Below are 23,008 nucleotides of genomic sequence, written 5' to 3' on the forward strand. Positions count from 1 at the left end.
ATTCTAGTACCTAACTTTGCCTTTTCATCTCCACAGTTATTGGCATTGGGAAGAGCATGACCAAAGAAAGCAATCCATGGTGCACCCTTGTTTGCGGAACGGAAATGGAAAAAACATCAGACAAGCCAACAGCATCTAGCTCTTGAAATTATTATTTAGAGAACACTTAGAGGTTGATAATAATCTCCACAGGTTTTGTTTCTTTGGTCTAAAGGAAAAATAAACCACTTGAAGATTATTATTCACAAAACTCTTAAGACCTCCTCCTTAACTCACCATATTCCATCCTTACTTAAGACCTAATTACTATGACAGAAAAAATTTATAATTTTTGTGCCAAACAATTCTATCACTGTAAAAATAATTTTTTCTAAATTATATAAGTGATGCTTTCTTATTTAGCATGTCAATTCAAGTGTGCATTGAAGAGGTAAAAATATGCTTAGATATAAGTTCTAAGTTCTCGTGCTAGTATACAAGTATCTTTGATATGCCAATAACCTTAACATTAAAAAGTTGTTATAATATTCATATTATCCATAAATTGTTTTAAAAAGAATAATTAACTATAACTTTTATCATAAAGTGATTATTTGCTATATATATTTTACTATCAAATAATGTAAAATTATAAAGAGCAAGTGAGAAAATAGAGAGAATAATACAGAAAGGAAGAGAAAATTTCATTTCATTTCATATACTCTTAATAGAAATGAGATACTTATTTATAAGCCTAAATCTATAACTGAAAATCTCATTTATTTAAATGAGAATTAAACAAAACGGTTACAAAATCGTAAGTTACAAAGAATATGAGAAGTTATGAATATAGACATTCACTCATATAATAATTCATAACATTTCCCCTTGAATGTCTATTATTTGAGAATATGTTTTATAACATCTAACTAGGAAAAACACAATGGAATAAAAACTTAGTGAAAAGAAAAATATATTATTATTTAATATGCTATTACATACTACCTCATTAAAAATCTTGTCAGAAAAACTCAATGGAAAAAACTATAGCTAAGGAAAAAATAGTGTAGAACGTATTTAATTCTTTCCCTCATGTGGACAATTATTTCTAAGACAACGAAGTTCAATCTTGTAAACTAGTTGTTCAAAAGTTTTACTTAGAAGTGATTTTGTGAAAATATCTATCAGATTCTCACATGAACGAACTTGTTGAATATTTATATCATCATTCTTTTGAAGATCATGGGTAAAAAAGAATTTTGGAGAAATATGTTTTGTTCTATCTCCTTTAATATACCATTCTTTCAATTGAGTAATACACGCAACATTATCTTTACATATAACTATTGGAGTTATTTTTTCCAAAAATAAACCACAAGTTTCTTGCACATGTTAAATCATAGATCTCAATCAGACACATTTTTGACTTGTCTCATGTAATACTAAAATTTCTACATGATTAGATGATGTAGTCATTATAGTTTGTTTCGTATTTTGCCATGAAATAGCTGTACCACCACATGTAAACAAATAACCTATATATGATCTACCATTATGTGGGTCAGACAAAAAACTCGCATCTGCATAACCAATCAACTTAGATTTAGATTTATTCGAGTAAAATAAACTTATATCCATTGTACCTTTAAGGTAATGAAATATATGTTTAACTCTATTTCAATGTCTTCTTATAAGTGAAGAACTATACCTTACTAGTAAATTAACAGCAAATGATATATCAAGTTATGTATAACAAGCAAGATACACTAGTGCCTCAATTCCACTAAGATAAGGTATTTCATGATATAGTAGTTCTTCATCCTTGTCCCGAAGTTTGAAAGGATCTTTGTTTACATCTAGTGACCTTACAACCATTGGAATATACAATAGACGTGATTTATCCATATAAAATCATTTTAACAACTTTTTAGTATAAGTTTCTTGATGCATAAATATTTCATTCTTTACATATTCAAGTTGTAATCCAAAACAAAACATTGTCCTTCTAAGGTCTTTCATTTCAAATTCTTTCTTTAAACAATTTACTATTTTTGAAATCTCTTCAAGAGTTCTAATGATATTTAAATAATCAACATAAACAGTAATTATTACAAATTCATTATAAGACCTTTTTATAAAAATGCATGGACAAATAAGGTCATTTTTGTATCCTTTCTTTAACAAATATTCGTTAAGGCGATTATACCATATGCGTTCAGATTGTTTTAACCCATAAAGTGATTTATTCAACTTGATTAAATAACCTTATCTAGAATTTGAATTGTATGCATCTAACAAATTTAAACCTTCATAGAGTTTCATATAAATGTCATTATCAAGTGAGCCATACAAATAAGCTATAATAACATCCATTAATCGCAAATAAGTCCTTCATTTACTACTAAACTGACTAAGTATCAAAAAGAATTTGCATCCACTATAGGTGAATATGTTTCTTCATAATCAATAGCAAGTCTTTGCGAAAAACCTTGGACAAAAAGTCATGCTTTATATCTCACAATTTCACCTTTTTCATTTTCTTTTCACACAAAAATCCATTTATATCCAATTGACTTTACATCTTAAGGTGTACAAACAATAGGTTCAAAAACTTGACGTTTTGTAAGTGACTTTCATTATGCCTTAATTGCATCTTTCCATTTTTTTTCAGTCATTTTTTTGTCTACACTTGTTGACTAATTTTGGTTAATGATCATCTATATCAATTATCACATTCCATACTACGTTAAATGAAAAAATATCATCAATGTTGACTTCATTTCGGTTCCATTGTATTCTATTCATGACATAATTTATTGAAATCTTTTTATTTTTATCATTTTTAGATACTTGTGTTTCTTCAAGAATTAAAATATTGATTATGTATAATGACTCTTTTGGCGTCTTTACATCCTCATTTTGGTTGCCTTGATTCTTAGTTTCTTTTATTTTTCGAGGATTTTTATCTTTGGAACCAAAAGGTCTATTATGCTTCATATGTGATTCATATTGATTTGCAACATTAAATTGTCCAATTGGAACATTGATTTTGATTGGAGCATTAGCAACTGGCACATATGATTTAGTCAATATTTTTGGATTCTTAAACACGTTTGGTAGTTGATTGGCTAAACCTTGCAAATAAATTATCTTTTGAACTTTTAATTCACACTGTTTTTTTCGAGGATCAAGATAAGATAAAGATAATTCATTCCAACTTATCTCTTTTTTCAAATGCTTATTTTCTCTCCCCTAAAGTAGGGAAAATTGATTCATCAAAATGATAATAAGCAAATCAAGCAATGAATAAATCCCTTATCATTGGCTCAAGGTATTTTATTAAAGATAAAGAAGATTTATAGCCAACATAAATTCCCAACCTTCTTTGAGGATCCATCTTAGTGCGTTATGATGGAGTAATAGCAACATACATTGCATATCTATAAATTCTAAGATGAAAAATATTTGGTTGTTGATTAGAAACTAATTGCAAAGGGAGAACATATGATAGCATGTTGGCCTAATGCAAATAAGTGTTGCATCATGCAAGATTGCATGTCCCCAAGCAGAAATTAGAAGTTTTGATCTCATTAGTAATGGTCTTGCAATTAATTTAGATGCTTGATTAATGATTCAATAAGTTCATTTTGAGTATGTACATGTGCTACAAGATGCTCAACATCAATTTCAATAACCATACAATAATTGTTAAAAGCTTAAGATGTAAATTCACCAGCATTATCAAGGCATATTTTTTAAATTGGATAATCAGGAAAATATGCTCTTAAACGAATTATTTGTACAAGTAATTTCGCAAACATCTGATTGCAAGTTGACAACAAACAAACATATGACCATCTAGTTAATGTATCAATTAAAATCATAAAATATCTAAATGGTCCACATGATGGGTGTATTGGTTCATAAATATCACCTTGTATAAGTTCTAAAAATATGATAGATTCATTTCCAATTTTACCTAATAATGGTCAACTAATCAATTTTCCTTGGTGTGAACACTAAAATTTTGATTTAAAAATTTTTTTTTGAATAAAAATGAAAAAATAAAAAAATAAAAAATCTGAATTTTAATATTACAAAAGAAGAATGGAATCAAAAGGTTTAAAAAAAAAGAACAACAAAAAAAAAACAAAAATTTGTCTTAATAAAATAGGAAAATTTCAGAATTAATTTTTAAAAAGGAAAATAGAATATGACAAATAATTAAATTCTTGAACCAATGTTACTTTATACATAAAAAAGGAAAAATTCAGAATTTTGAGCCTTTTGGTGAGAACCCTAACAATAAAAGGAAAAAAGGACCATGGAGCAGGGGAAGACGTCAGAGGAGGCTAAAAAAATTTTGAGAGAAGGCATTCTAAAACAGGGAGAGAAAAAGAGAAAATAGAGAGAAAGAAAGGTTAGTGGAAAGGAGGAAGAACAAGAGGCAAGCAAAAATTTTCAAGAACATCAAGTAAGCTTCATCATACATTTTACACATTTTTCTTCTTCATACATATTTATATTTTGAATAAACATTTCCTATATCAAATCAATCTCAAATGAAAAAAAATATTTTAAACCACCATTTCAAATATCCATGTCTCACCACCTCTCCACCCATTCCTCCATCTATCATCATCCACAAACACAAAACTCACCATAAAAAAACTCTTTCCCTACCTTGTCTCATTCCTCTTCCTTTTGCTCTCAATAACCTTCACCACTCAAAACCATGGCCTCCATTAACCTCCCCTCCACCCTTTCATAACCTTTTTTTGTTTTTCTTGGAGAAAAGCACACCCCTAACCCTAAAGTCCTTCCCTCTCAAATCTGAAAATTTAAAATTTGAGACCATTTTATCCTTTTTTTATTTTTTTATTATTTTTTTGTCCGAATTTTTTTTATTTATTTTATTTTTATCATTATTTAGTTCAACATATAATTTATTGTTTTAGTTTTATTTATTTATTCATCATCATTATTATTTGTTATTATGATAATTATTAATTTATTTAATGAAAGAGTTTTTATTTTATTTTTTATTTTTTTTATGTTAACTTTGTTTAAATTATTTTATTTTATTTTATTTATTTAAAATCTCTTGATACCGTTTACTTTACAATATCATATCTGAGTTAATTTTTTTAAATTATTTCCCTTTTTATATTTCATTATTTATATCTTCTTTTTTAGGATTGTTATCTTTTATTTTATTTATTGTATATTTGTATCATATTAAGGCGATTTAATTTTATATTTATGATTATTTTATTTTATATTGTGAATACTAAATTACTTATTTTTTTTATAATTAATTAATAAATAATAATATAATTGTATCAATTTATAATACTAACGTATAGCTTCTCTATCGTCATGTATTATAAATTGATAAAGTCTATGTGTACCTACGTTACCAAGACTTTATGCAATATTAACTTATCACATATTGTCATTAATTAATTAGTTAATCACTTTAATAATAATGCAAGATGTATTTCTCTTCTAAATACTAATTTACAAATCAATCAACTAATTTAAATCTAAATTATTTTATTAAGAAATAATTTATAATGCTAATGTGTAGCGACTCTACCTTTATGCGTTATAAATTGTCAAAATCTATGTGTACCAACGTTACCTTAGGTTTTATATAATATAAATCTATCAAATAAAATTTTTAATGTTTTTTTATTAAATGAGTATCTTCTTTAATCAATTCAAATAAAATTATTTTTTTTTATTTTCTTAAGTCATGTTTCAAATTTTGATAAATTAAATTACTATAATTTATTCATTTTATAAATTTTTATAATATCGATGTGTAATTTACATTACCTTCGATAGTCTAATAAATTATAAGAAGTTTATGTATAGCTTACGCTATCTTAAATTTCTTTCAATATTAATCATAATCAAAATTAAAATTCAAATACTCCATTTACAAATAAAATATTTCTTAATGATTTGCAGTATAGTTGTGTGATCTTCCTTCATTTTCTGTATTATTTTCTCGTAGGGTACATGTATAACTGCATTATCTTGTATCCTAAACATTATAATTTTTACGAAAAATGATTTTAATTCTAAAATAAATTTTTCTTTTACTAAACTTAATTATAATCAACTAATTTCATAATTTTTAGATAGAACTACGTGGCTTTGAGTTCCCCATTGCATCCGGGGATACATAGGAGCGGGAACCGTACCCGTCAAGTCAAAATATTTTTTAAAATAACCTGAATAATATTTCAATAAATAATATTTCTTCTTCTAAAATAAAATAATTAATGTTTAGGGGTTAAATAAATATTTTTCAAAATTAGAATAATTTTGTACAATTAATTTTAGGTAACCATTTTTTAAACGGACGTTATAGGGTGCTAATACCTTCCCTACACGTAAATGACTCCCGAACTCATTTTTTGGTTTCAAAGATCGTATTATATTTAAGTTTTTCCAAGGTTTTTCTTAAAAATAAACTTTGGTAGCGACTCCTCTGATATTTTGGAACAAGTTTGTCATCCGTCGTACCGTTGCGATCGCCCGGTTGCGACACTTGGGAACAAACAACACATACAAAATTATAAGATTAAACAATCTGTTGTCTCTTCAATGAATGTCCACGTGAATTTTTAATTATTTTGTGCATCATGATTGATCTAGGATGGCCTAATCGTTTATGCCAAATAGAAAAAATTATCATGATTTGTAAACTTTTGATTTACAATAATGTGTTGTTTTAATTATATTTATATGTGTGTAATATAAACCAGAAAAAAAAAAGTAATTTTTCTAACACACATTTTTTATTAGAGATAATTCTGTAATATACATTTATTTTTCTTTTCTTTCATTTGTTGTTTCAATATGGTATCCATTTTTACATATATCTTTGAAACTTAAAAAGTTTCTATAAGACTTTGCAGAGTACAATGCATTAACAATATTTAATTTTGTTCCACTAGACAACAATATATTAGCTCTACCGGAGCTTTCAACAATCTGTGCTATCAGATATAATATTCACATTAGCTTGTTGCATCACTACATGAGAAAAATATTTTTTATTTTGAGAATTGTGTCAGTTGTTGCACTATCAACAAGTGATATGTCTTCATTGTTGGTGTCGTCCATAAGATCATTCATTCATCATTACAAAAATTTAAAAAAAATTAGATACTTATAAAATGGTAAAAATTTTATTATTATTATTATTTACACCGACTAAATTAAAATTTAATTTAAATAATAACTATATTACTAGAACACATGACAATTTATTTTAACCTTTATTTTTTTAAAGAGAAAAAAATACATTAAACATAAATTAACATATAAAGAAAAAAAAAACATAATAACTCAATAAAATTTGTCTCTATCTTTTTCTTTTCTTATTTTTAAGTGATTATTGAAAAAGATCAATAAGATGTTTTGGTGTACGATAAATACGTGACTAATGACCTTTCCTTCCACAACGATACATATGTGTTTCATATTTTTGCTACTTTGAGTACCTTTACCCTTTTCAATTTTTTCACCATTTTTCCACTTCTGGTGTGAAATGTATATTTCTTATTATCACTGTCATATCGGTGTATTTATCATTCCATTTGAATTGTGTTGTGTATGTTTAAAGTGTATGAATTATCCATATATTTTGGAATATGAATGTGAAAGTTGTATAATTGTTGTGTGATGAGCGATATATATTTTTAAATGCTGAGTTTTGCTATGAAAATGTTTATATGACTGAATTGTTGAAGCTGGGTGAAATAATATGTCTAGTTGAAATTGCTCAAATTGAAAATATAAGAATTTGTTGTGTTGTCAACACTGGATAAAAATATATTTATTGATGTATTGCTGAGGCTGAAAACGAATATTTTGCTGTGTTGTAACATGCTGATTTAGCTGTGTTGCATCCTATTCATTAACATCATTTTAGAGCTGATTAGGATACTGAGTTGTACTGTGTCTGGATCTAGATACTAGGATGGGTCGGTCCGAGACCGAAAAATAGTTCCTCTTGATTATTTAGGCTATGAAACCAAATGGAACTAATTCGCTGCATTTGCATTAGTTGGCCTGAGAATAGGCTTAACATGTTGTGTCAATTGATTGAAGCTGTTTTGCTAAATGTTGTGAAATATACTAGTTGTTTAAATCATTTTACATATTTATATTCTATAGTTATGATGGTTAATTATATAAGCCCACCCTTGCATTTTCGTTGTGTTGTTATGTATGCTACGTGTTAGAATTTTCTTTAATCTATTATGTAATTTCTATTATGTAATGACTATTATGAAATTACTTTTTCCTTTTGAGATCTTGAATTACGTTGCTCTCACAACACAATATATGGTTCTCATACAATTAAGGGTTTAGAGAGCACTAACCTAAATCCATTGTTCCTGATGTTACCTCTCTCTTTGATGTTGTTGATTCCTTAGTATTTTTCTCAACTCTTTCTTCCTCTTTCAGCTCCTCTCGGATAGTTGAGAGAAAGTTCCTTTATGCGTTTACCGTGAGCTCACTCAGAAACCGTGAAAGTGAAAAATAGGGAATGTCGTAACCCTCATTTAGTAACCGCTCTTTAATTTATATGAAGGGAGAGGGGAGGGTTTCCTTATAATTGAATTTACAATTATACCCCCCCAATGACTCTATATTTTATATTTAACCACCATCACATTAAATCATTAATTAGAGTCATGTTATAAGTTACATAAGCCACTATAATAAGATTATTAAAATAATCTAACAATCTCCCACTTGGCCTATGTGACGACTTGAAGATTCAATAAACTGTAAGTGCGCATATCATTGATAATATCAAGTCATCATCTTTTAATTATTTAAGTTAATCGGATCATGGTAGTCACAAGTCATTTGACGACATGATTCCTTCCAAGTATCATAGAACCAACTCAAATCAAAACAGTTTTAATCAGTCATACTACAGACTGTAACTCTGATGTGTTTTTAACACTCAACCTATTATCAAACTCAAACCACACATGTACATTAACACAATTCAGATAACAAGTAAACAAGCAGAAACAATACTTTTATTGAATTCCCAAAATGTCTACAATAATATGAGCAAAACAATCTATACACATATATATGAATTATACAATCATGCTAACAAGGACTTGTCTATAATGCCCATTCTACCAACATGGCCAGAAAATGTTTTAGGGGATAATCCCTTAGTTAGCAGATCCGTTATCATTAAATCAGTACCAATATGCTCAATAGACACTTTCTGTTGCCGCACTTCTTCTTTCACTGATAAGTATTTTAAGTCCATATGCTTTGCTCCCTTTGAATACTTATCATTCTTAGAGAAAAAGACGGCTGCGAAATTATCACGGAACATTCTCAGCGGCTTTTCTATATTATCAACAATACCAAGTCCTAAGACAAAGTTTCGCAGCCACAAAGCATGAATAGTGGCCTCAAAGCATGCCATAAATTCAGCTCCTCCATGAAATCACACCTCTAGCTAACAAGAAGATATAGCCAAAGGTCAATTTCCTTGAGTCTACACATCCAGCATAGTCTGAATCCGAGTAGCCAACCACTTCCAGTTGACTAGATCTCCTATAAGTAAGCATGTAGTCCTTGGTGCCTTGTAAATACCTAAGGACTTTCTTTGCAGCCTTCCAGTGGTCCATTCTGGGATTACTTTGATATTGGCCTAACATTCCAACAACAAAACTGATATCAGGCCAAGTGCATGTATGAGCATATATTAAACTCCCGACCACTGATGCATAGGGAATAAATTTCATTGCTTTCTGCTCCAACTCATTCTTGGGACATTGCATTTCACTAAACTTGCCTCCCTTTTGAATTGGAACTACCCCTGATGAGCACTTTTCTATTTTGAATCTCTCTAATACTTTGTTGATGTAGCCTTTTTGAGACAATCTCAGTAATCCTTGTGATCTATTACGCAATATTTCTATTCCAATCACATAGGAAACCTCACTCATATCTTTCATCTCAAAGTTCTTAGAGAGAAATTCTTTTACATCATGCAACAGCTCAACATCATTAGTAGCAAGAAGAATGTCATCAACATACAGGACTAAAATGATGAACTTACTCCCACTGACCTTCATATAGATACATTGGTCAACAGTGTTCTCTACAAAACCATATGACGTGATGGTATCATTGAACTTAAGATACCATTGTCTGAAAGCCTGTTTCAACCCATATATTGATTTCTTTAACTTACACACCATACTTTCTTTACTTGCGGTCAAGAAGCCATCTGGCTGATCCATATAAACTTTCTCTTCCAAGTCACCATTCACAAAGGCGGTCTTTACATCCATTTGGTGAAGCTCTAAGTCATAATGAGCCACCAAAGCCATAACAATTCTTAAAGAGTCATTCTTTGAAACTGGAAAAAAGGCCTCTTTATAGTCTATGTCATCATTTTGAGTGTATCCTTTAGCAACAAGTCTAGCCTTTTATCTCTCAACGTTGCCATTTGAGTCACGTTTGGTCTTAAAGACCCACTTGCAACCGACTCATTTTGAACCTTCAAGCAACTCGACTAGATCCCATACTTTGTTGTCACTCATTGATTTTAACTCTTCTTTCATGGCATTCAACTACTTTTCAGAATTGTAACATTCCATGGCTTGCTTAAATGAGACTCGATCCTCATCAATACTCAAGTCACATTCATGCTCAAGTGAGTAAACCACATAGTCATTTGAAATAGCCAGTCTTTTCTGCCTTACAGACCTCCTTAATGCTATCTCTTATGGTTCACCTTCCTCTTGCTCACTTGTAACTTGCGCATTTTCAGCTGGTTCATCCTCTATATGTTGTTCTTGTGGGTTTCGAACATTAACTTGTTGTCTTCTTATGTTGTGTGACCGTAATACAACAAGAGGAACAACAACTGGATAAGAGACACCAACTACAAGAGTTTCCGTACGTGTCTCTTTAATTTTCACCTTTCGTGTTTCACCACTCCCACTAAACTAACCATTTTCAATGAACCTTGCATTTCCAGACTCAACTATTCTCATACTATGGTTAGGACAATAGAATCTGTACCCCTTTGATTTTTCAGGATAGCCGATGAAATAACCACTTATGGTTCTAGCATCAAGCTTTTTTTCATGTGGATTATACACTCTTACTTCTGCTAGACAACCCCAAACATGAAGATGTCTTAAACTAGGTTTCTTTCTTGTCCACAGTTCATAAGGAGTCTTTGGAACTGCCTTACTAGGAACTCTATTAAGCATATATGCAGCGGTCTTTAATGCGTACATTCACAAAGACATAGGTACAGGACTGTAACTCAACATACTCCTAACCATTTTTATGATAGTACGATTCTGCCTTTCAGCCACACCATTTTGTTGTGGCGTACCAGGCATAGTGTACTGTGCACATATGCCTCAACTTTCCAGAAGTTTTGCAAATGGACCTGGACATTGTTCACTTTCATCAGATTTTTCATAATATTCACCACCTCTATCTGACCTCACAACCTTTACCTTTCTATCTAGTTGCGTTTCCACCTCATCAATGAACACCTGTAAGACATCCACTGATTGAGATTTTTCATGCAACACATACAGATAACAATAACGTGAGTAGTCATCAATGAAGGTAATGAAATATCTTTCACCATCCCAAGATAGGATGTCAAACGGACCACAAATATCAGTGTGTATCAACTCTAAGAGTTGACTGCTTCTTGTGCCTGGATTCTTTGATGCGTGTTTAGTTTATTTTCCTTTAATACAATCCACACATATATCCCAGTCAACAAAATCCAATTGAGGTAAAATTTCACTTTTCATTAACCTCATTATCCTTTCTTTGGATATGTGACCTAACATTTGATGCCACAAGAAGGCAGAGCATTCATTACGCACATTCAAATTACTACTAATAGCACTCTCAGTATGAAACAGAGATTCACCACCAGGTATTTTTAGGTACCTCAATAAGATTTGATTCAAAGCATACTGAAACATAATATATACCTTTCCTTTCAAACCAAACCTTTCTCTTCAGACAATCTTTCTTGAAGTGACCAGTCTTCTTGCAGAAGAAGCACTTCTGGCCCTTTTGGATTCGGCCTTCAAGAACCTTTAATAAGGCCTTATCCTTTTTGTCCTTGTTGTCCTTCTTACCTGGCTTAGCCTTGCTACTACTACCCCCTTCATGAAATGTGAGATGGACGAAGTGTTCTTTCACCTTCTTCAGCCTCCCTTCCTCCTGAACTAGCATGGCCTTAATTTCCTATATGTTCCATTTATCCTTAATGGTGTTGTAATTCACCTGGAACTAACCAAACTCAGGAGAGAGTGAGTTCAAAATGAACTGTACTACAAAGAATTCCTTTACCTCCATGCCCATTGATTTCAACTTTTCCGCATGATTGATCATGTCAGTCACATGGTCATGAATGGGCCGTGACCAATCAAACTTCTTAGTAGTTAGCTCGGTCAACAAGGTGCCTATAATGGACTTGTCAATAATGTTCGATTGTGCATACTCTTTTACCTTCGCCATAAATTCCCTAGCATTTTCAGTCTTTGGCATTAATAGTTTCACATTTTCAGCCATAGTCATCTTCAGCAAGCTCAAGCTCAGCCTATTCGACCTTTCTCAAGCCTCACGAAGAGTTCTTTCCTCTTCAGTACTGGTCTCTGTGATGGCTGCAGGCTCTTGTTCCATAATGTTGCTAGGTCTAAGTCCATAACACCTAGCTGGAATCGAACTTGTTCAGCCTAATCATCATAATTAAGCCCATTGAACTTGACTATGCCATTGCTCATGCCATACGCATTCATAGAGACTGAATCCATTTAACACATACTTAAACATTTATGCTTTGAATAAACTTAATGGATTTGGACAATCAACTGTCATCAATTATGCATCTAAGTTTACCTTTGGGTAACGCCTAAATACACAATTTATCTATAATGATGCTAATAAACAACTTTAATTGACAACCAATCACTCAAACCAATATGCAAGTCATCTTTGGATATACAAACATATTATGAAGTGCTTACATGTCTCCTTAATGTCATTAATCATATGCAATTATTTACCTTTAGGCGATCTCCTAGCATTATAAGTAATGAGCTAAATTGTTCACTCTTTGTTTCCATATAGCATCAAACAATTTTGAACAATTTATAACACACAATTAAATGCTTAAACAACTTTTAAAGCTAGGCACTTTGGTGACTAACAAGCTACCCTTAAAATTAAGCACTAAATTGTGAAGTTCTCATTATGATAATGTAATTTAGAATTAATTAACTTGAGAATTTAATCACTTTGGTAAGTAAAATTCACTTTGATGTAATTTTAAAACTATCTATATATTTTATGAATTATATTCCTTATTCTACCGTAAAATTTCTATGCACAGCTATGCTCGTGCTTCGATGAAGCAAGGTAATGCTCATTTCTGATGCATGCCCCTGCTTCCTGAAGCATGGTTGTGCTTATAATTGATGCATGGTCGTGCTTACAATATGTAAGGTCGTGCTTCCATTATGCAAGGCCATGCTTCACTGAAGCATGGTCGTGCTTGTTCCTGATGTGTGGCCCTGCTCCGTGATGTATGGCCTTGGTCACTGATATATGGCCCTGCTCATATTAAGATTCAAAATCCAATGTTTCTAGCTTCTGAAACCTTAGGGTTTTCAATTATTGAATCCAAAGCAATTATTCAACATCAAAATAATGTCAATCCATCATATAAAATACCTAGGGTTCATGTAATTTGGGAAAAACTTTAATGGAGAACTAATCTCTTATGGAGAATCAACGAAATTCACAACCTTGCTCTGATACCAACTGTTAGAATTTTCTTTAATCTATTATGTAATTTCTATTATGCAATGACTGTTATGAAATTATCTTTTCCCTTTGAAATCTTGAATTACTTTGCTCTCACAACACAATATATGGTTCTCATACAATTAAGGGTTTAGAGAGCACTAACCTAAATCTATTGTTCCTTAATGTTACCTCTCTCTTTGATGTCATTGATTCCTTGGTATTTTTTCCAGCTTTTTCTTCCTCTTTTAGCTCTTCGGATGGTTGAGAGAAAGTTCCTTTATGCGTTTACCGTGAGCTCACTCAGAAACCATGAAAATGAAAAATAGGGAATGTCATGACCCTCATTTAGTAACGGCTCTTTAATTTATATGAAGGGAGAGGGGAGGGTTTTCTTATAATTGTATTTACAATTATACCCTCAATGACACTATATTTTATATTTAACCACCATCACATTAAATCATTAATTAGAGTCATACTATAAGTTACATAGGCCATTATAATAAAATTATTAAAATAATCTAACACTACGATGATCGTACGGTGGTATGTGAGCAGAGGGTATAGGTAATGTGTCTACTTCTCAAGTTAGAAGGTTTGGCTGAGGGTTGATGAAGTGGATATTTTAAAAAATAGTAGCATCAGTTTCTTTTACCAGTCTAGGATATAGAAATAGATCTAGACTATTTTGCTATATTTCACGAGGAATGTAATTATTATTCGAATAGCTTGTATTTTGAACTCCTTGCTAAATAGCGTTGTAAATATATAAATTTATGTAAGTTTTAGGTATTATACGAAAACATTTATGGAGTTCTATCATTTTATTAATGTGAATGTCAAAATATAATTTGCAATACATTTATACTCTTGAAATTCGTACATACAATATCTAATGAATAAATAAGTGAATTAAGAAGAGTAATGCAGTATGTCATTGATTATTTATAAAAAAAAAGGTCATAACAATCACCACAACTATGTTCATAAACATTACCATAACCACGATTATTGTTACATCCAAGACCACGAATATGACCACGACCACAACTATAAGTTTATGCATAATTATAATAGTCACGAGTTGTTACATTTAATTCTAGGAATGGAGCAATGCCAGTTGGATGAGATTCATGATTTTTCATTAAAAGCTCATTATTTTGTTTAGCCACAAGGATATAAGAAATTAATTTAAAATATTTTTTCAATCCTTTTTCACGATATTGATGCTGTAAAAGCACATTAGATGCGTGAAAAATGGAGAATGTTTTTTTTCTAACATATCCTCATAAGTGACCTTACTTTACACAATTTTAATTAGCATGTAATTCTAAATAATGTTGAATTATACTCATTAACAGTTTTAAAATCTTGCAAGCATAAATGCATCTAACTGTAACAACCTTTTGGTAAAATTACTATTTTTTTGTGGTCATATTTGTTCTTTAAACTATTTCAAAGCACAAGTGTGTCTTTTATCGTGAGATATTCATTTTTCAAACTTTCATGAAGGTGGTAATGAAGCAAGATCATAGCTTTAGTCTTATCTTGATTAGATGCTTTATTTCCTTCTTTGATAATATCTCCAAGATCTTTTGCATCTAAATGAATTTTAGCATCTAATATCCATGATAACCCATGATAAGTAATTTTTTCCCGTAATATCAAGTGCGACAAATTCAAAGTTCATAAGAATTGACATATTTAGTACTATCATAAAAATAAAAAAAAGTTAGATATCATCTAAATATTGTAACGGTCAAAAGTAAAAAAAATAAAATAAAATTATATATATAGTAAGTTACTACTAAATTTTCTTATAGACACAAATTTATAAATACAATAATTAAAATAAATAAATAATGATATATTTCTATAAAAATAAATAAAAATGAAAGAATACAGTACATTTGTTCAAGAATGTTCCTTTCTCGCAAAAGTGTGTAGTAGAGTCTCGTGCTGATAACGTGTTATAAAATGAACATAAAATTATAAAGAGTACGTGAGAAAATAGAGAGAACATTATATATAGAGGAATGATCATTTCACCCTAGATGTAAGATAAATGAAATACTCAAATCGAGTGTAAGAATTCTTATGCTTACACTAGTGTGAGAAGATCCTACCACACACACACACAGATATATATATATATATATATATATATATATATAGTTAGATTTATTCTATTACGTACTTTCTATCTTTGATTTTATTATTATGAAATTACTTTTTTTATTAACCTTGAATTTCATGGTTCTCACACAACATATAAGTTCTCCCACAATCAAGAGTTTAGAGAACATTAAATTAAATCTATCATAATTTGATGTGATCCCTTTTATATTCTTGAACTCTTGGTATTTTTTTCAACTTTTCCTCCTTTAGCTTCTATGATAGTAGAGAGAAAGTGTTATTTTTTTTATTACTGTAAGACCATGAAAAAGACAGAGATTGTCACCTTTATGAGCATGCTTGGTAAAGCTTTTCAATAGTTTTTTGAGATTAAAAAAAAGTTGTTGGTGCTGATTAAAATCATATTTCGGTGAAAAAATTAAAAGCTGCGAATTGTTATTTTCTAAAGAGAAAAGTTGTTGGATTAAAAGCTGAAAATTGGGCATTCTCTTTGGAAAGCTTTTGGGACAAAATAAAATTTTTCAATATTCACTTTTCAGCAAACATATCCAAACAAAAATCGATTCTATACATAATCGATTCTACAAATAATTTAATTTTTACAACTATTCCAAACACGCTCTATTTTTTGTAACTGCTCCTTTATTTATCTTGAAAGAGAGAGAAGAGTTTTCTTATAATTGTGTTTACAATTATACCTCCAATAGCTCTGTATTTTATATTTAACAATTATCATGTTAAATCTATAATTAGAGTCATGCTATGATATAAGTTACATAAGAAATTATATAGATTATTAAAATAATTTAACAATTTCAAACTTGACCAACAACTCAAAGGTTCAACGAATTGTAAGTACATATGTCATTAAAAATCTCAAGTTATCATCTATCATTGATCTGAATTGATGAGATCATGGCAGTCACCAATTATTCAACAATATGATTCTATCCAAGTATCACAGAACCAACCCAAATAAAAAAAAACTTAATTCAGTTATACTACAAAGTGTGACTTTGCTGTGTTTTCAATAACATGTTATCAAACTTAAATCATACATGTACATAACACAATTCAAATAACAAGTAAGCAAATAGAAAAAAACACTTATATTAAATTCTTAAAATGTCTATAATAATATAAGCAAAATAATACGTATACATATATATGGATCACACAATCATGCTAATAAGAACTTATTTATAATGCTAATTCTTTTAACATGGCCAGAAAACGTTCTAAGGGGAATCCCTTAGTTAACAGATCCCCTATCATCCTATTAGTACCAATATGCTTAATAAACACTCATTGTTTTCACACTTCTTCCTTCACTAATAAGTATTTTAAATCTGTGTACTTTGCCCTCTTTGAGTGTTTACTATTCTTAGAGAAGAAGACAGAATTATCACAGTACATATTTGCGGCTTTTCTACACTATCAATAATACCAAACCCTTAGACAAAATTTTGTAACCACAGAGCATGAACAACGACCTCCAAGCATGCCACAAATTTTGCCTCCATGGTAAATGTAGCAATAATTGACTCCTTTGTGCTCTTCCATAAAATTGCATCTCCAGCTAACAAGAAAATGTATAACAAAAAAATACTAAAGAAGAATTTAAAAGAAATAAATTTATAACCAAAAAAAAAGAAGAATTTTATTCTATTTTATAAATTTAAGGATTGAATAAAAACAAAACTCACATTCCTTTTATAAAAATTTTATAAGATACTAAAGTATTTAAAACATCAAACGAATAAATTCAAGAGTTTAAAGTCATAAATAAAACTTAAATTTACATCTAATACATTATTTGGATCACGTGGTATACATATAAGTTTAGAATATCATTAAGAACATCTCCAAAAGTATTTATTACAACAAAATTCACCGAAACATTATAAATTCTAAAATTTGACATTAAAGAAATATTTACAAAACTTAGTCAACATGAAATATAATTAGGATAAAATATTATAATGTCTTAAAAACTGTTCTAGTCTTTACAGAGTAGTCTTTCTTCCAATATCACTGGATTATGACCCTAGAACGGACCAATCATCTTTATCTCGTCACTTTCATTACATGAAAATATTAGTAAGGAAGAGTATCTCTCACCTTACTAAATCTCTTTGCTCAACATAAAATTTATATATTATAGAAAGTATTGGTTAATACATTTCTAACACCCACAATAACACTCAAAACACATAAATCATCATCAGAGGAGAGCACATGTTCAACATATCAATCATCTTTGTAATTATTTATGACATATATTTTCTACACTAATTTATATGTCATAATACTTGTATTCTATCACATCCATCAATATGTCACAATACGTGTATCCTAATCGCACACATCGATGTATTACAACACATATATCGTAACAATATTAATAAATATGTTACAATGCATATATTATAATCATACAATCTCTAAACTACTTCATGTTCATCACAATTTCATATTCATTACACTTATATTCACTGCCCCTGAGATCTCTTGAGGACTTCATAGTATAGATAGCTACTGGTTAACCGCAACAACACGGATACACGTGTGTCGACCCAGCCCCTTTTAGTAAAGGTATAGTAAGGAGTCTCGTCAGAAAATGAGTGTGTGACCTATGAATGCTTTCACTTTCAGCAAATCATTGTGCACCCATTTATACTTAGCATTCACCACCCTCATTTCCCTAAGATTTCCTAAATCTTCTCTAGACTCTATACCCCTAGTATATCTCTGTAGCTATCTATACTTATTATCAGCATTTCTCAACTATTCTTATCCTTTTTCATATCTTTCTCATAGATCAATGTGTCATAATACGTGAGTCTTAATCATATAACTTAATGTATTGCAATACATATATTATGAGTACACCTTTTGATGCACCACAATACCTGTATCATAATCACATCCAACAATCTATTCTATGTCACATATTACAATCACATTTCTCACAATTCCATCATCATGTCATCAACAAGCATTCATATTTATAGTATCATATTCATCTAACACAAAAGATCTTCACACTACATAGATCAATACAATGTGTCGGAGATCGAACACCTCCGGACTCAGCCAATCGTACAATTCAACATACACATTTTCTTAACATTAATAAGATCATCTATCTTAAAGTTCAATATTACTTATTCATACATAAATAATAGTAAAATCTAAAAAAATTCCTCAAAAGTTTAGTTACTAATCTTTTCACTATAAAATTTTATCTAATGATCTTTGGATTAAATTATTGGTTTCTCATATCCAAAATTTCATTTCTAGTTATACAATTTAGAGAATCGTTGGGATTCTATTACTCAAAACAAAATACCGAGGTTAGGGTTAAAAAGAGGGTTGTTGTGTCAAACTCTACCCTACACATTAGACTTTTAAGAAAACCTTAGAATTTTAAGGTCCCAATAGAAACTTAGCATTTTTGAACTAAAATACCAAGAAGGAATTAGGGTTTGGGATCAACTCCCCTTACCTAAAAATGAGTCTCTTAGATCAAGTTTTTCTAGAGATCCAAGGAAGAGGCATAATGTCCTGGTAGAGAATATCGGCTTGAGGGTGAAAGTTCCCTTGAGTATTGCAAAACATACACTTTAGACCAAATAGAATTAAAATAAGAATGAAGTTGGAGAACAAAGCTCCAAGAAACTTACTTGGATTTGAATGGTTGAGCTCCCAAGTCCGGATTTGAGGGAATATTGAAGTTTAGAAGATAATTTCTGAGAAGAGAGAGTGAGAGGTCAGAAAGAATAAGAGAGATCGGGATTTTGGATTGTAATCCAAGTTCCTTAGGTTGAATGTCCTAAAATACCCCTTAACTCGCGATATTCTCACTGCAGCAAGCTCTCCTCTCGCTGCAGCAAAAAAATTAGACAAAATTAGACAGAATTTCTTTCTCATTTACCTCCATTTTGATGATTGAGAGAAAATGCCCTTTGCTGATTACTGTGAAAAAAAGGGAGAGACCGTCACTTTTATTTTGGTAAGACTCTTTTATTTATTTAAAGAAAAAGTGAAAAAATAGTTTATATTTAACAACTATCATATTAATATTTAATTAGAGTCATGATATAAATTAGATAGATCACATTATAGATTATTAAAATAATTTAACTTATATATGTATGTATCATTAATTAATGAGATATTCTTTGTTATTATACAATGATCTTATGATATAATTCAATAATAAACACTAAAAAATGTATAAATAGAAATAGTAATAATTAAAAAAATTAAATAATAAAATAATATGATAAATTTATTATTCAAAAAAGTAATATATGTTTAAATTAATTGAAAATAAAAAAAATATGACAAAACATTTTTTTATGTTTTATTTTTTTTATTTTTTCAATTTAAGGTATTAATGAAAATATTTTTTTCAGGTAAAAAGAGGTGTTTCTAAATTTAAATAATCTAAGAATAAATTTAATATAATTTTTTTATTAAATAGATGAAATTTGTTCATATAAATACAATAAAATTTTAGTTATGACAATTCTTCGAATTTTTTAAAACGTTTTATTTAATAACATTAAAAATCTATAATTTTTATTTTTTAATAATGAAAGAAATTTTTATATAGAATATGCAAATAACGATGTGATGATGTTATTAATTATTCGATTTGATTTCATTTCACCAAGTTAATCCGTATGTTCTTCTTGTTTATCTCTCTTTCTCTCTCTGCACAGACTTTATCCAATCTAACTCTTTCTTCTCCTCGGCTTCATTTCTTCCCCTCTTGCGGATAGAAGCCATGGATAGGCTTCTATCTTCGTCTCCTCTTAACACCAATCTCAAGCCCTTTACTGTTTTTCTTCCAACCACTCGATTTGATTCTGCAAGATTGAATTTTTTCGCCTCAACGCGTTGTTCATTCAGGTGGGTCACCTCAATATCTTCCAAATATGAAAACCCATCTCCATTACCCTCTTCTGCTCCCCTTTTCGCCACATCTACACCAACCAGTAATAACTTGCCATCCCTTTACTCTTCTCATCTCATCCATTCCGATGGCTCCGTATCTCAATCCCAACCTCTCAATCAGATCACTTCTGGGGATTTCAAAAAACCAAAGGTATGTGCTTTCTGTTATCAAATATCATGGTCGCTTTGATGTCAATGATGTTCTATATCACCAACAGTATCTTCAAGAATATCCCTGTGGTGATTTGAATCAAAAGCATATATAACCTTGTCATTGGTCTATAGGGAATCCTTATTAGCATTATCCTGAGTATCAAATCCTTAGAAAATGGTTCATTCTATTACTCTCTTGTTTTCTACAATGCTTGGACGTTGGGATCTTATATGACAAGTCCTTATCTTATGTATGCATAATTCTGTTTATTATCTGAACGGAATTTTTCTGCAAATTCATACTGAAGAGTGAAGAATCTTCTTTTGAAACGTAAGGTGTCATGTTTCTTTTGTACTACATATATAGCAGTTGTGTTACTGATACTGTTTTGGCAATATGGTTTGTTGTTGGCTTGTTGCCGATATTGAATCATAACCAAACTGAGCTTTTTAATCACGTGATTTTGCCTGTAATTCACGATCATTAACATACTTGTTGAATCATGTATAAGAATTGAAACTCGGATATATATAGAAAGTTTCCCTAAAAGGTTATACTGTTGAAATAGGCGACACAGTGGTTTGTTACTATTAATATTCATGATAATTTTTTGTAACAAGTTTATTTTTTGGCTGAAACTTACTAGGGATTATATTATATGAACTCAATGCACGCAATAATTGCCTCATAGATGTTATAAAAGAATCATCCTTTAGTATGTTTTTTTCTCAGGCAATAACAGCTAGGACATTTGCAATTCTTTCCGCTCTTGTTTTGCTCTTAATTCAACCAGCTTTTGCACCAGCAGCTTTTGCAACCTTTCAAAACGCTGCCAAGAGTGGTGGCCCTGCAGCTGCTGCGGTTGGTGGAAAACTAATCCGCACCGAGCTACTAAATAGTGCTTGGACTGGTTTCTTTGCCGGTTGCTTGCACACACTATCAGGGCCTGACCATCTTGCTGCTTTGGCACCATTGTCAATTGGCCGAACCCGAATGGAGAGTGCTGCTGTGGGAGCCCTTTGGGGTTGTGGTCATGATGCTGGTCAAGTTATCTTTGGCTTACTATTTTTGCTCCTCAAAGATCGACTTCACATTGAAGTTATCCGGACTTGGGGTACCAGAGTGGTTGGCCTTACCCTCCTAGTAATTGGTGCTATGGGAATTAAAGAAGCTTCAGAAGTTCCAACCCCATGTGTTGCCTTAGAAAATGGTGAGTGTGATGTCAGTGTCTATGAATCACATGATAATCCTATAGTAGGAAAGAAGAAGATTGGTTTTGCTACTTTTGCCACTGGAATAGTTCATGGACTGCAACCGGATGCATTGATGATGGTGTTGCCTGCCCTTGCTTTACCTTCTCGCATAGCCGGTGCTGCATTTCTCATCATGTTCTTACTTGGAACTGTTGTTGCAATGGGATGCTATACGGTATTTATAGGTTCATGTAGCCAGGCACTAAAAGATAGAGTACCAAGAATAACTGAGAAACTCACTTGGGCATCTTCTCTTGTCGCAATAGCCCTCGGATTTGCCATCCTCATTAGCCAGTTTTTTGGGTTTAGCCTGTATTAGTTCACGTTAATCAGCCAGGAAGCTTTTTGGTGAACATCGTTTCCGTGTCAAGGAAAAGTAGGGACGTTATTTAGAGAGAAATTTAATTGTTTGAAACAAGGTCACTATTCATGCAATGTGGATTGTCTATCATTTCACTACGCTTCTGAGTGTATATAACTCTGCTAGGTTCAAATATTATGCAGCCCAGAACTACGTAGCTATTTAATTTGAAGATTTCGATTGATTTTACCTAAATTCTGTTCATGCATATGTAGTATGCCTTGGAATTCTCAGAGAGTTTTACTAATGTACCATGGTACTGAATCAATAATATATGGGAGTGCTTGGTAAAGAGTGTTA

General features: G+C 30.7%; 1 protein-coding gene across 1 annotated transcript; it reads left to right on the forward strand.

Annotated features, from left to right (window-relative positions):
- Positions 1–20,659: 20,659 nt before the first annotated feature.
- On the forward strand, positions 20,660–22,996 carry LOC113865324. The gene is made up of 2 exons (XM_027499789.1): positions 20,660–21,091; positions 21,827–22,996. The coding sequence occupies exons 1-2, from the start codon at positions 20,771–20,773 to the stop codon at positions 22,664–22,666; spliced, it is 1,161 nt and encodes a 386-aa protein (XP_027355590.1). The 5' UTR covers positions 20,660–20,770; the 3' UTR covers positions 22,667–22,996.
- The last annotated feature ends 12 nt before the right edge of the window (positions 22,997–23,008 follow it).

The sequence above is a fragment of the Abrus precatorius genome, unplaced genomic scaffold, assembly GCF_003935025.1.
Source record: "Abrus precatorius isolate BTA unplaced genomic scaffold, Abrus_2018 Scaffold4, whole genome shotgun sequence".
NCBI classification, from domain to species: Eukaryota; Viridiplantae; Streptophyta; class Magnoliopsida; order Fabales; family Fabaceae; genus Abrus; species Abrus precatorius.